This window comes from Rhinatrema bivittatum, chromosome 4 (assembly GCF_901001135.1).
Source record: "Rhinatrema bivittatum chromosome 4, aRhiBiv1.1, whole genome shotgun sequence".
Classification (NCBI taxonomy): domain Eukaryota; kingdom Metazoa; phylum Chordata; class Amphibia; order Gymnophiona; family Rhinatrematidae; genus Rhinatrema; species Rhinatrema bivittatum.
Window position 1 is genome coordinate 163,051,655 of NC_042618.1, and position 14,517 is coordinate 163,066,171.

The 14,517-nt window shown below is 50.8% G+C and overlaps 1 protein-coding gene across 1 annotated transcript in view; it reads right to left on the bottom strand.

Annotated features, from left to right (window-relative positions):
- The window catches only part of ALYREF (Aly/REF export factor), a 53,333-nt gene extending 38,839 nt beyond the window's left edge, over positions 1-14,494 (bottom strand). Inside the window, exons 1-2 of the mRNA XM_029599067.1 lie at positions 14,188-14,494; positions 12,129-12,260 (exon numbers count right to left, since the gene is read on the bottom strand). Of these exons, the coding sequence (XP_029454927.1) occupies positions 12,129-12,260; positions 14,188-14,400 (345 nt within the window). The 5' untranslated portion in view covers positions 14,401-14,494. The remainder of the gene's footprint in view (positions 1-12,128; positions 12,261-14,187) is intronic.
- Positions 14,495-14,517: the final 23 nt, after the last annotated feature.

The following is a 14,517-nucleotide window of genomic DNA, read 5'->3' on the forward strand; positions in this document are numbered from 1 at the left end:
CCTCGGAGTCACCTGAAGACCAGGCCTGCAGCTCAGAAATCAGACGTGTTGAGCATATAGCCACCAGGAACAGTGTCTTCAAAGTCAACAACCATGAGGAAAGGCTACATAGTGGTCAGAACGTAGGGCCCGCCAAAAGGTCCAGGACCAAATTAAGATTCCACAATGGAACCAGTAACCTCAAGGGAGGCCTAAGGTGCTTCACTCCCTTCAAAAAAACAGACCACATCAGGATGATGACATGGAAGCCAGGCCTCTAAGACAGGCAAAAGCCGCAACCTGCACCTTCAAGGAATTAAGGGCCAAGTCTTTATTCAATCCATTCTGCAAAAAGTCCAGAATGAGGGATCTTAACTGAACGACGAAGAACACCCCACTCCTCACACCAGGCCTCAATAACTCTCCAATCCTGCACATAAGCCAAGGAAATGGAAAACTTGCAAGCACAGAATAAAGTGGCAATCACCACAGAAGAATAACCACACTATAATAGGCGAGCCCTCTCAAGGGTCAAACCGGAAGACAGAATTCAGTCGGATCCTTGTGAAGAACTGGTCCCTGCTGAAGCAGACTCGCAAAGACAAAGGGGTGCCTTCAGCAGGAGTTGCCGCAAATCCGCATACCATGGACGCCTGGGCCAGTCCGGCGCCACCAGGAGTACTAGCCCCCTGTGGCTTCGTCCTTGCGAATTATCCTATCCAATAAGGGCCACAGAGGAAAGGCATAAAGCATTCTATCTTCTAGCCAGACCTATACGAGAGCATCTATTCCCAGGGACCACAGATCTCTCCTGCAACTGCAGAAGCAAGGAACCTTCTCATTTCGCTAACAGGTCTAGGAACGGAAGGCCCCAGCGATCCACAATCAGCTGAAACATCTTGGCTGACATCACCCACTCTCCTGGGTCTGGACTCTACCTGCTGAGAAAGTCTGCTCTTACATTGTCTTTTCCTGCAATGTGAGAGACTGAAAATCATCTGCAGACGACCTTCCGCCCATTCCATCAGCTGGTCTATTTCCTGCGAGACTTGCTGGCTCTTGGTTCCTCCCTGACAATTGATATGGGCCGCCATCGTGCGAACCACTTGATTCCGCAGTCTGTCGCTGAACTCCAAGTATGCCAGCCTACTGCCTAGGCTTCCAGGCGATTGATGTTCCAGTGGGACTCTTTGGCATTCCAGTGCCCCTGGGCCGTTATCTCCAGACAGACAGTTAGCTCCCCAACCATAGAGACTCGCATCTGTCATGTGTACCAACCAGGCCAGAGAGGACAAGGGAACTCCCTTCCTCAGATGATCGTCCTGCAACCACCAAAGGAGGCAGGAGCACATTTCCATTGGCAAGTGCAGCAAAACCGCATAATCCCGAGACTGCAGGTTCCAACAAGATACAGAGCACTGAAGATGCATATGCACCCTTGCCCACGGCATCACTTCCAGTGCAGCTGCCACCAAGCTGAGTACCTGTAGGTAGGACCACATCACTGGGCATATGAATCCAAACTTCCAGTAGGAAAACTCTGTCCTCTCCTGTGTTGAACTGGACCGCCAGATACTCCAGTGATTGGGATGGATTAACATTGCTCTTGGTCAGGTTCACCACCCAACCGATCGCCTGCAATAAGGAAATCACCTTGTGTGTCACAGGGCAGCTCTCTTTCTGAAATTTGGCTCTAATCAGCCAGTCATCCAAATACGGGTGCACCAGGATTCCTTCTTTTCGCAAGACCGCCACTTTCTCCACCATAATCTTAGAAAATGTTCTGGGAGCAGTGGCTAGACCAAAAGGCAGCACCCCAACACTTCAAAGTGTGGAAAGCGTTGATGTTCCAATTGGATGGGAATACAAAGGTAAGCCAAGAAGGTAAGAAATTCCCCAGACTGCACCGCCATTATTACCAAGCATGTGGTTGCCATTTGAAAACGAGTCACCTTTAAGTGACGATTGACCCTCTTGAGATCCAAGAAGGGATGAAAGGAGCCCCTCCTTCTTGGGCACAACAAAATAAACGGAATACCGCCCCATACTGTCTTGAAACGTGGGCACCAGAACCACAGCCCTCAGTCTGAGGAGCCTGTAAAGTGTGAACTCCACTGTCTGCTTCTTCTGCGAGGAGTGGCAAAGGGACACCATGAAAAGAAAATTATTCCTTACCTGCTAATTTTCGTTCCTGTACTACCAAGGATCAGTCCAGACAGTGGGGTTATCTCCCCCTTCCAGCAGATGGAATCAAATAGAACTTTGAAGGATGCTTCCTTACAGGCCGATACAGTAAAGCACGGCCGCGATTACCCTGCTTCTAACCCGCTTTGTACCCACAATTTGGCCGTGTAAGACCAACCCGTGATTCACTATCCCTTTTAACCCATCCTTACTGCTTCTTTAAATCAACGGGTAACCCTTTCCACCCGCGGCATGTATATATGTAAACGATCGGATTAGCTAATCCCTCCCATACAGTAACGTGTGCCCCGATTATCGCCTTTTTAACCTGCAGTTTTGCCGCGTGTTTAACCTACTAATTTACCACCTACCCTTACCCCTGCGTTAGTGTGGAGCGTCAGGTCAGAGAGACGAAATTTCACGGCCAAACGACCCCCTCACCCCCCGGGACAAGACCTTTAGAGGAGCCAGGATCGGGCAAACTTTCCCCCAGCCCCCGCTCACCTGTTTCCAAGCATAACCTAAACTCTTGCCTGCCCAACCTAAAATCCAAAGCACCCGGAAAGCCACTCTTCAGATCGCGACTAATCCCATCACTGGAAGGACGAAATATTTTTTTTTTTAAGCGTCCAAGTTCCTCTCTCCGCTATATCAATGCATTCTCCTTTCCACCGCAATGCGAACAGGATCGGGCAAACTTTCCCCCAGCCCCCGCTCACCTGCCCTGGCCGCGTCCATGGGTGCCGGTCTCCGAAGCAGCCCCAGTCCTCTCTCCCTTCCTCCCGGGGGCAGCCGGCGGCGAGAGCGGCTTCAGCAGCCCGGGGCGGATCGGGCGCTCCCCATGCGAGGTGGCTTCCAGCAGCCCCCACCGGTGAGGGTGAATGAGCGCACGCCGTGACCTCGGACGTCCAGCCGGGCGCTCAGGTCACGGCGTGCGTTCATGCACCCTCGCCGGTGGGGGCTGCTGGAAGCCACCTCGCATGGGGAGCGCCCAATCCGCCCCGGGCTGCTGAAGCTGCTCTCGCCGCCGGCTGCCCCCGGGAGGAAGGGAGAGAGGACTGGGGCTGCTCCGGAGACCGGCACCCATGGATGCAGCCAGGGCAGGTGAGCGGGGGGCTGGGGGAAAGTTTGCCCGATCCTGTTGAGTGCAGGTTTTATCAAGCACAACAACGCTCCACCACCCTGGGTTTGAAAGTTATTTTTCAGAATACTGTTCGCATTGCAGTGGAAAGGAGAATGCATTGATATAGCGGAGAGGGGAACTGGGATGCTTAAAAAAAACAACACACAACTTTCGTCCTTCCAGTGATGGGATTAGTCGCGATCTGAAGAGTGGCTTTCCTGGTGCGTTGGATTTTAGGTTGGGCAGGCAAGAGTTTAGGTTATGCTTGGAAACAACAGGTCCTTCCTACAGTAATACGTTTTTCTTTTGGTCTGATTTGCTTGTATTTTTTCCCCTAGGGGAATTACCTTGCTAAATCATGACCCTTGCTGTTAATGGCCGGCTGATACTTCTCTGATCCTTATCTTTTGCTTAAAGTTGGGATCCACTTCCTGGTACCTGTCATTTCAAATATCATTTGAAATGACAGGTACCAGCGCACCCAGTATACTGTATAGGCACTGTATAGCGCTCTATACAGTAAAATGGATTGCGCTTCTTGGGCGCGGCTTGCATTTGCATGCCATTAAAATACTGTATCGAGCGGTATGTGATCCGAACTGAGCACGCGGCAAACGAGCGGGCGCCCGGCACTGCCGCACTTTTTCTACCGCGTCCTTACTGTATCGGCCTGTTATAAGGTAGTGCACCCTCTACTAATCCTCAGTATGGAGTATATCAAAGCAAAGAGGTAAATCAGGATGGATCAAGAACAATAGAATTAAGTAACAAATAACAGTGTCAAACAACAAACTTGCAGAATGAACCATTAACCAGCCAAAGGAAAAAAAAAGGCACTGAAGAACAATTTGAGCAGAGAGGCAATCCCAAACCCAATAAACAGTCAGGGAGGGCGTCTGGACTGATCCTTGGTACTACAGGAACGAAAATTAGCAGGTAAGGAATAATTTTCTTTTCCCTGTACATACCAGGATCAGTCCAGACAGTGGGATGTACCATAGCTTCCCTACGTAGGGTGGGCCCCGGAAAGCCCTGCTCGAATGACCATAGAGCCAAAGGAGCCAAAAGTAGGCGACTGTATGTGTAGATGATAATGACGAGCAAAAGGTATGTAACGATTTCTAAGTTGCGCTCGACAAATCTCCTGGAACGAGACCGATTGCATCTCCGCCCAGGAAGCAGCCTGAGCTTGAAGAGAATGGGTCTTGACACCCACCGGAGGTTGTCGACCCACTCCAATGTAGGCCATTGAGATCGCCTCCTTCAGCCAGTGAGCAATGGTAGTTTGACGCCTTGGCCCCCTTCCTCGGACCATGCCAGAGAACAAAAAGATGGTCCGACAAGCGAAAATCATTAGTGACTTCCAGATAGCGAATGAGAATACGCTTGACATCTAGCTTGTGTAGATCCATCGATGCGTCCGCTGAGAAGGATGGAAGCTCTACAGTCTGATTCAAGTGGAACTCGGAAACCACCTTGGGCAGAAAAGCAGGCACAGTGCGCAAGGAAACTCCCGAATCCGTAAAACGAAGGTAGAGCTCTCTGCACAAGAGTGCTTGAAGCTCCGAGATTCTGCGGGCAGAACAGATAGCTACCAGGGAAACCATCTTGAGAGTGATATCCTTGAGGGTCGCGGAACGCATGGGTTCAAAGGGTGGACAGACCAAGATTCAGAGAAGAGACTGAGACTCCAGGAAGGATAAAGAGCGTGGACCGGGGGTTTCACGTGCTTCACTCCCCTGAGGAATCGGATGATATCTGGGTGAGAGGAGAGGGAAGTTCTCTCTCGTTGATGAAGTAGAGAGCCTAGGGCAAAGACTTGCACTCTCATCGAGTTGTAGGCCAGACCCTTGTCCAGTCCCCGTTAAAGAAAAAGATAGGATCTGAGCCACCAAGGCAGTCCGTGGCGACACAGGTATGGAGGCACACCAGTTCTCAAAAACTTTCCATACCCTGATATAGGAGATGGAGGTAGACGTCTTTCTAGCCTTGAGGAGGGTCGAGATAACTGCCCCTGGGTATCTACGCTGTCTTAGCTGGCGCCTCTCAAATGCCAGGCCGCAAGACAGAAGCGATCGGCCTGGGCGAAAGATACCGGACCCTGATGCAGCAAGCGTGGAAGGTGACCCAGACGAAGAGGTCCGTCCACTGCGAGGTTGATCAAGTCTGCAAACCACGGACGACGGGGCCATTCCAGTGCCACCAGCATTACCGGACTCTGGTGGGACTCTATTCTCCGGAGCACCTTGCCCACCAGAGGCCAAGGGGGAAACACGTAGAGGAGAACGTGACGGGGCCAGGGGAGGACTAAGGCATCCACTCCCTCTGCGCCATACTCTCTTCTGCGACTGAAGAACCGAGCTGCCTTGGCATTCCGGGAGGTAACCATTAGATCCAGATAGGGGGTCCCCCATCTGTGGAACAGGAGATTCACCGCCTCCTCTGAGAGTTCCCACTCTCCGGGATCTAGATGTTGACGACTGAGAAAGTTGGCTTGAACATTGTCTACACCTGTGATGTGGGAATCCGCTAGGCGGGAGAGATGAGTCTCCGCCCACGCCAACCACCTGTCTCCCGAGAGATATGCCGGCTCCTCGTGCCCCCTTGGCAATTGACGTAAGCCACGGTGGTTCCATTGTCTGAGAGTATTCGGAATGCGTGATGATGGACGAGAGGTAGGAAGCGTTTCAATGCCAGAAGCACTGCTCTGGTCTCCAAGCGATTGATCGGCCAAGTTGCTTGGGACAGCGTCCACTTCCCTTGTGCAGAACTCATCTGACACACCGCTCCCCAGTCAGAGAGACTGGCATCCGTTGTGACGATTACCCATTTTGGGATGTCCAAAGGAACACCCTGGAGAAGATGAGACAGGTTGAACCACCACGAGAGACTGTCCTTAGCTCCCTGCGGGAGAGGAAGGATGGCTTGGAAGTCCTGAGACACTGGATTCCAGCGGGAGAGCAAGGCACGCTGTAAGGGACGCATATGTGCAAACGCCCAGGGGACCAGATCGATGGTGGAAGCCATGGATCCCAGGACCTGGAGGTAATCCCACGCCGTTGGAAGCGAGAGACCGATGAATCGCTGTATCTGAGCTATGAGTGTATGAGCCCTGTCCGAGGGCAGAGACACCTTGCCCAGCGATGTGTCAAAATGCGCCCCCAGGAAGTCCAGAGACTGAGATGGAGAAAGGCTGCTCTTGGCGAAGTTGAACACCCAACTGAGGGAGTGAAGAAGCGTCAACACCTTGTCGACCGCCCGGTGGCACTGGGCTGAGGACCTTGCCCGAATGAGCCAGTCGTCCAGAATTGGGTGCATCAAGACTCCCTCCCTCCCTCCGGAGAGCGGCAGCTACTACTATCATCACCTTCGTGAAGGTTCGAGGAGTGGTCGCAAGACCAAAGGGTAGAGCCTGGAACTGGAAATGCTGTCCCAGAATCTTGAATCGTAGAAAACGCTGATGCGCTTGGAGGATGAGAATGTGTAGATAAGTTTCCATCAGATCCAGGGAGGCCAAACATTCTCTGGAGTGTACCGCCGCTATCACAGAGTGCAAGGTTTCCATCCGAAAGTGGGGAATCTTGAGGGCCCTGTTGACCATCTTGAGATCCAAGATCAAGCGGAAGGAACCTTCCTTCTTGGGGACTATGAAGTATACCGAATAATGTCCCCGGCCTACTTCCAGGGGGAGGGACCGGACGAATCGCTCCGAGAGCCAGAAGCCTGTCGAGTGTCTGCCGGAATATGAGTTGTTTCTGGACTGGGCCACATGGAGAGAAGAGGAACCTGCTCTTAGCGGCCGAGCAAATTCTAACGCGTAGCCGTGTCTTAGAATATCCAGGACCCACTGATCTGATGTGATGTTGACTCACTCCTCGTAGAAAAGGGAGAGACATCCCCCTATTCTGGGGATCGGGGAGTGGGCCGGCATATCTTCATTGTGAAGACTTGGAGGACGTCCCCTGGGCCGGACCAGAGCGGGGCTGTCTTCGGGCACGAAAGGACTGAGTCCAGGATTGAGATCGAGAGGACAGCTGACGAGGAGCTGCAGTCCTTGCCTGGCGGAAACGTTGATTCCTGAATCGCCTTCTAGTGGAATTAAAAGGCCTAGAAGAACGAGGGCGATCCTCTGGCAGTTTGTGTACCTTATTCTCTCCGAGGGACTTGATAATCTGGTCCAGATCCTCCCCAAATAGTAGCTTGCCCTTGAAGGGTAGGGGATCCCAGCTGCGACTTGGAAGAAGAATCCGCCGACCAGTTGCGAAGTCAGAGGAGGCGTCTAGCCGAGACTGCAGAAACCATAGATCTGGCCAATACTGTCAGAATGTCATATAGAGCATCTGCTCCATATGCTATGGCGGCCTCCACGTGGTCTGCCTGAAGTGCTTCCTCAGGAGGCAACTCCTGGGAGCTGAGTAGCTGCTGAAGCCAGCGGAGGCCTGCACGCTGAGCGAAGGAACTACAAATGGCCGCCCGGTCCCCCAGGGCAGACACCTCAAACTCTCTTAAGATAATCTTCCAGCTTTCGATCTTGAAGATCTCACAAGGCTGCACCACCCATTACTGGAATGGTAGTTCTTTTCGTCACAGACGAGACTGCAGAATCTACTTTGGGAACTTTAACAAAGCTCCAGGAAATCATTCGGGAGAGGATATAGGTTATCCAAAGCTCTGCCAACCTTGAGGGAGGTCTCCGGAGAATCCCATTCCATGGATAACAGTTGAAGGAACGTGAGATGGGAAGGAAAGGACCTACACGGCGGACATAGACCAGCCAGAAGGGGGTCCCCTTTCTTCACTGGTGGATTAGGCTCAGGCGGGTCCTGAGGGGCCTCAATGTCCAATTCCTGTAGGATATGTGGAATGAGGGGGTCCAGCTCATCCCTCTGGAAGATCCGCAGGACTCTAGGATCATCCCCTTCCAATTGAGCCGTAGTTGAAGGTTCATCCAGATCCGGGTCCTGCTGAGGAACAGACCCCCCCACAGAGGGGTATACCAAACGGAGCCTCAGAGCGCTTGAGGTGGTTGGAGGTACCCCTGTTCCCGGGACTGCTGACCCTTGGGCACTCCCCACGGTCTGGGCATTTCCCAAGACCTCAGTGGAATCAGCCATTCTGGGTACCTTAGGAGGAGGAGGTCCCGACAAAAATTCCTGGTGCTGGCCCATTCTGGCCAGGTAAGCATTGTGAAGCAGGAGAACAAAATCCATGGAAAACTGAGGTGGCCTGATGGAGGAAGTGTGGGAAGATCCCCTGACGGAGGAAAAGGCTCCAGAGGTGGAACGGGTGTCAAAACCGGCAGCTGAGATGAAAAAGGAGCGTCCTGCTCTTCCTCTGTTAGCGCCGGCGCAGCCGAGTCTGAAGACAAAATGGCTGCCATTCCCGCGGTGAGTGGGATCGAGTCCGGCCCCTGAGCGTCGAGGTGCGCCAGAAGACGAGAACCAGAGGGCGGTTGAGAGGGTCCCTCCCCACCAGGGAGGCAAGCTGTGCAAATCCCCTTGTGGGAGAGCCTCGACCTGGGCTCTCCACAAGCGCAGCACCTGGACGAACCCTGATGGAGCCGCGAGGGAACCAGCTGTTCTTAACGCGAGAAACAGGCAAGGTTTAAAGCTGCAGGAAGCGGGAAAAACCTCTGCTTCAGCCTGTTCTTCCTCACGCTCACCAGGTTCGTGTCTGTAAGAAGCGGGTAATAGCCTCTGCTTCAGTCCTGCTCTCTCTATCCCTCAGCGACCCACAAATAGAAGCACAGAGGAATAACGCCTCTCTGTGCCGGCTGCTCCGAGGAAAACGGCATCTCAGGGGCAGCGGGTCAGATAGCAACCACAGGGGGAGAGGTAGGCACCACCGACTTGCACCCTGGAGAGAGGAAATAACTTGTCAAAAGGAAATAAAAAAACAAACTTACCCCGACAACAGAGATGGGACAGGTGGGGAAAGCAGCAAATAGTACTGCCTGCAAGCTATAGAATGCTCCCACTAAAACAGGAACGAGGTTACAGGAAAGCTCTCCAAATAATTCCCTCAGAAAATTCAAAATTCGAAGATTTTTTTTTTTAATTAGACTTGATCCATCCAAAAGAAAGGAAAGCTGAGGAAAATAGAGAAAATTCCTAAAATAGTTTTCTAGTCATCTCAGTGGGGAACGAAAACCACCACTGTCATCTGCTGGAGTCAAGAGAATACTGAGGATTAGTAGAGGGTGCACTACCGTATCTTATCTGCTGGAAGGGGGAGATAACCCCACTGTCTGGGCTGATCCTGGTACGTAACAGGGAACACGTCCTGAGGAATTCTGCAAAATTCCAGTGCGTACCCTTTGCACATCACCTCCAGGACCCACTGGTCTTCCATGTTCTCAACCCACCTCCGATAAAAGAGAGAGATGTCCCCCTATTTCCTGTTCCGGAAGGTGGGTTGGCAAACCTTCATTGGGCAGCTCAGGAAGGTCCACCACCCCAGCCTGCTCATCTCCTGGGTTGCTGGGGACGAAAGGACTGAGATCTACCGAAAGGCCAAGTCCACTGAAAGGTCATCCTTCTGTAGGGACCAAAATGCTTGTAATCCCAGAAATGACCCCTCATACCAAAGGGGCGCTGTAACTGTTTCTTTTACGCCAGCAAAAGAGGCACCGGAGAGTCGCCCCACTTGGCCAGTTTCTCCAACTTGCTCCCAAACAAGAGCGAGCCTTTAAAGGGCATCTTGGTAAGATTGGCTTTGGAAGCTGTGTCAGATGACCAATTTCGCAACCAGAGTTGATGCCTGACTGCTATCACCAAAACCACTCCTCTGGCCGAGGTCAGACCAAAATCACAGCCTGCGCCTGCCAAAGACGGCAGGCTCCATAACTGCTCTGGAATTCCCTCCAGACAAGATCTCGCCACTAGGGTGCAACATGAGACAATCTGTAAATTCATCGCCACTGCCTCAAAGGCTTGCTTAAGAATAGCCTCAATCCTTCTATCATGTACATCCTTCAAGGCCGCTCCTCCCTCTACGGGGATAGTCTGCTTAGACATGGCACATACCAGAGCATCCACTTTGGGAAAACACAAACGCTCTCACACAACCGGATCCAGGGAGTACAGGCCTTCCAATGTCAGACCCCCTTTAAAATTTGCCTCTGGGGCATCCCGTTCCAGATTAATCAATTCCTGTTTGGCATCCATCACCAGGAAAAAACAAGAGGCTTTATGTAAGGAAACCAAAATGGGTTTCATCCTTGGCTCTGACATAGCATCCAAACCAGGAACACCCAAGCTGTTTCAAGGTATGGGAAATCAGGGCCAACAGTTTATCTCTATGAAAGAACCGCAACATGGTTCGATACGGTTCCAGCCCTGGAGGAATTTCCCCATCTTCCAGGGAATCGGGATCAACCCCATCAGTGCCATCTGGATTCCTGTCGGGAACACCACAGGGAGACAAAGGCGAGCCCCAGCGCTTAAGCAGAGGACTGGAAGTGGGAGGAGACACTGGCTGAGGGTAAAATGGGGGGAAGCGGAGGACTGCAACTGAAGTAAGGTTTGTAAGCATTGAAAACATTCCACCCAAGAAAAAGCAGCCGTGTCCAGACCAAGCCCAGAAGGATCTGGAGCTGGTCCCACAGAACTGCCCTCTCTAGTCAGAGGAGAACCAAGACCTGGAATCCCCCAGTTAAAGCCATGACAAACCTATCATCAGAATGGGAAGAGCCAGACTTAGTAAAATCCAAGGAAGACAACTCTCCCTGAGCACCTAAGCAGTGCTGACACAGGTTAGAAGCCCTAATATGACAAGCAACACAAATAAGATTGCACATAGGCTTCTTGCTTACCGGCACCATTACTGTGGTAAATGTGCATTGGAACGGCTTGCGCTCAAAAATGAAATGCACCCAAAAAAATAAGCGCCTAGAATAAAGCGTGGCAAGGTGCATGCACAACCTGTGCGCCAAGTTAAGTGTGTAAAAGTTTGTGCATATAAAAGCATGCTCAAAAACAGAGTGCACAACATGTGTGCAGAACTGACACAGTGGCAAGACAGAGCCTGTAGAGGGCAGAACACGACAAGAGCGCATGAAAACGGCCACCGCCGTCTACCACGTGGTGTGCAAGAATAAAGCCCAAGTGTGGGGCCTAGCCCACCATGGGCTCAACCTGGCAGGCTGCCCAGTTCCCCAACCGAAGTAGGATCAAATGTCAACAGCGCCGAGAATGGAGACCGGAGAAATTCCTAAAATCCCTCTGTCTCTGATTCAGGTAAAACTTTCTCGCTTTTTTTTTTTTTTTTTAAACCTTACCTGCACTCAGCGCTTACCAGCTGAGTACACAGACGGTCTCTGGCTGCAGGGGGGAGAGGACAACTGCAGTCACTGCTGCGCTTGGCCTCCTGCACCAACTGTCTTTCAGCTGAACTAGCAGCTAAGTCCACACTGGGAAACCCAGCTACCATACCAAGGCACACCTCTGAGGGACCACGGAAATCACCTCAGGAATTCTCAATGGGGGGAGGGACCTATAGATATCACCACAGGAGAGTGGGGCTCTCTCTTTCTGAATTTAGAATTTCAAATTTCTCCTTTCAAAATGCTCAAAGCAATCCCCATAGGGAGATGCACATCCACCATCTGCTGGAGATGGAGAATACTGGCAGGCTGGGGTCACAGAAGGGTTACATATACTGTGACGTCAGCTTGCTCCATCTCCCATCTGCTGGCAGGGGAGCACAAACCCACTAGTCCTGAGTCCATCTCGCTAGGAAATTGACAATTACTGCATGTCAACTAGACAGGAGCAGAAGAATACAGTTTCTGTACTTAACAGCTCAGATACTAGATCTCTCAACAAACAGTGAAGTTTCTTACCTGAATATCTGCATCTGACACTCCAAAATCAAGGTTAGAAACCAAGAGTTTTCCACCAGTCTCCACACCAGCTCCACCTCCAAATCCACTGTCAAACAGATCATGCTGCCATTTGTCAGGAAGCTGCTTTGGCTGTGGGGAAAAGAAAAGGGGATGATGTATAGATTTTCCCTTCCTGCATATCATACCACAAAAACCATAAGGAAGAGACAACAGCCTTGGCATGATCTATGCTTCCCCTGAACACTGGGGAGATTCTCCATCTTTCCTGAAGAACAGAATTTCAGTGTCCAGAGCAGAAATATGTTTCTCAATCTGAAGTCTCCACAAAAGTAGGTCATAAGATGAACTTGCATTAGGGAGGGGAAAAAAGGGTGCAAATGTTTATAAAAACATAAAAAGGAAAGTCCAGTTGCTATTTCACATAACAACTAGATAAAATGCTATTCCTGTCATACCCAGCATTTCATTCATCATTTTCTGCATTGCTCCACATTCTTACTGTGCAACTCCCAGCTCTCCCAAGTGTCCTGGGAGTTGGAGCCCATTCAGATGCAATATGGAAATTCCAACATGGTTGCTACATAAAAAAGTTTTTGTTATAAAGATTGACTCATTTCACCATGACCCCTTTTACTGAAAGGCTGGCAGAAAAGCTTCCACATGTTTACCTATTTGCTCTTGCTTCTAGTTCAGTCATCACAATACTTTTAAGAGTCAGTCTACTTTAGTCATTAATTGAGAACTGAAATTTAGATGGGACATTTTCAACTAATTTCCATATCACTATAGTTAATGCAGTTATTGAACATTGCTCAAGTGACAAGGTTTAAAATGGCTTTTCAGCAAAATTCAAAAGCACTGACAAAAAAATACTCACAGAATGGGAACAAACCCAAAAATATTCCCCACACTAGCTAAATTATTTTTTTTTGCAAATGATGAAAAATGCTGCAAGCTGAATACTTTCAGGTATCCCATTATTTTAGAAGATCAAATATAATATGGTACTGAATATTTGGTAGATAAGACAGTTTAACTATAAAACAAGACCAGGTTGGAAACAATAAGGACCAGAAGGGGTGACCCCATTTTGTGTCTATAGAGAAAAAAAAGCAGGGTACATCTGGCCCCAATTGGATAGCCATAAATATCACTTATGGATAAATATGGAAATTAGGGCTGTGCTCACCAGTCAAAAAAAAGTAATATCCTCAATGGCCAATCAAGAGCTTGTCAAACACAACTTATACTCATAGCTTCAGGAAGTTACTATTATCATACCAGATAAACAGCACTAGTGGACTAGAATAGTAATTCTGCTAGGCCCTCCAGAAACTGCTGCCTTTGACATAAGGCTTGGTGGTGGTGGTATTGGGAGGGGGGACACCTTCTCCACCTGATAAAAGGAGTGTAGCCCCACCAAGTGGTTCTACCCCTTCCTCAGAAAAATAATTTCGATTTTCGAAACTGAATTATTGCCAAATGTGAGGGCATCGTGACAGGCACAGTAGGTAGTTCCCTACCCAAGTGAGATTTCACTAAGTTTGCACCTAAGGCAATGCAAGGTGAAGCGACTGGGCACTGGTGGGTCGGGTCTGTTCCCATCCCCAGCCCTCAATTTTCTAGGAACGAGAGTGAAAGTTACCTGATGGGGTTTTTCTCCCCCTCCCATTTTTCCAGGAAGGAACAGGGAGAGGAACCAACAGGTGATTCTCACTCCCTCTTCCTGAAAAAAAACAAAGGGAAAAACAAAGGGGGGAGGGAGGAAGAAACAGCTCCAACAGGGAGCTCTCCCTTCTTCCCTGAAAAAAGGAGAGGAACTAGCCAGTTCTCTCACTCTTTCCTGAAAATGAAAGAAAATAAGAAAGAAAGGGCGCCCAGCGCGTTCCTCTCTTCTATCGTGGGTCCGGAAAGGGTGTGAGGGAGAACCTGGGTACATTCTTCGCGCCTCTCGGTTTTAGCATTGCCATTTCTCTCCCTCCACACGGAAGTCCAGTGGACCGAAGATATGGCCCAGGTTGGCGCCATTTCTGGTTGGATCCTCGCCGTTTCCTACCCTGCTGTACGGCGTGGGCCGGTTCCTGCCACGGCTCATAGCCGGCCTGTTCCGCAGCGGGCCTGCTCCGGCACCTCCACGGCCTGCAGCTGCTCCACCTCGACCTCCCGCGCCTCCGCGGGTCCGGCCTCCTCTGCCGCCTCCACCCCCGCCTCGCTGACTCCGGTTCATCTTGATGATGTCGTCCAGGGACATGTCCATCTTGTCGCCCATGGTAATGGCGGCGGCGCGCGCGGGCTCTTACTCCAGGGAGGGGGGAAGTGTCTCGCACCCTGACGTCACAGCGGCCGACGTACGTAGGATTGCTGTACGTGTGTACATATAACGGCC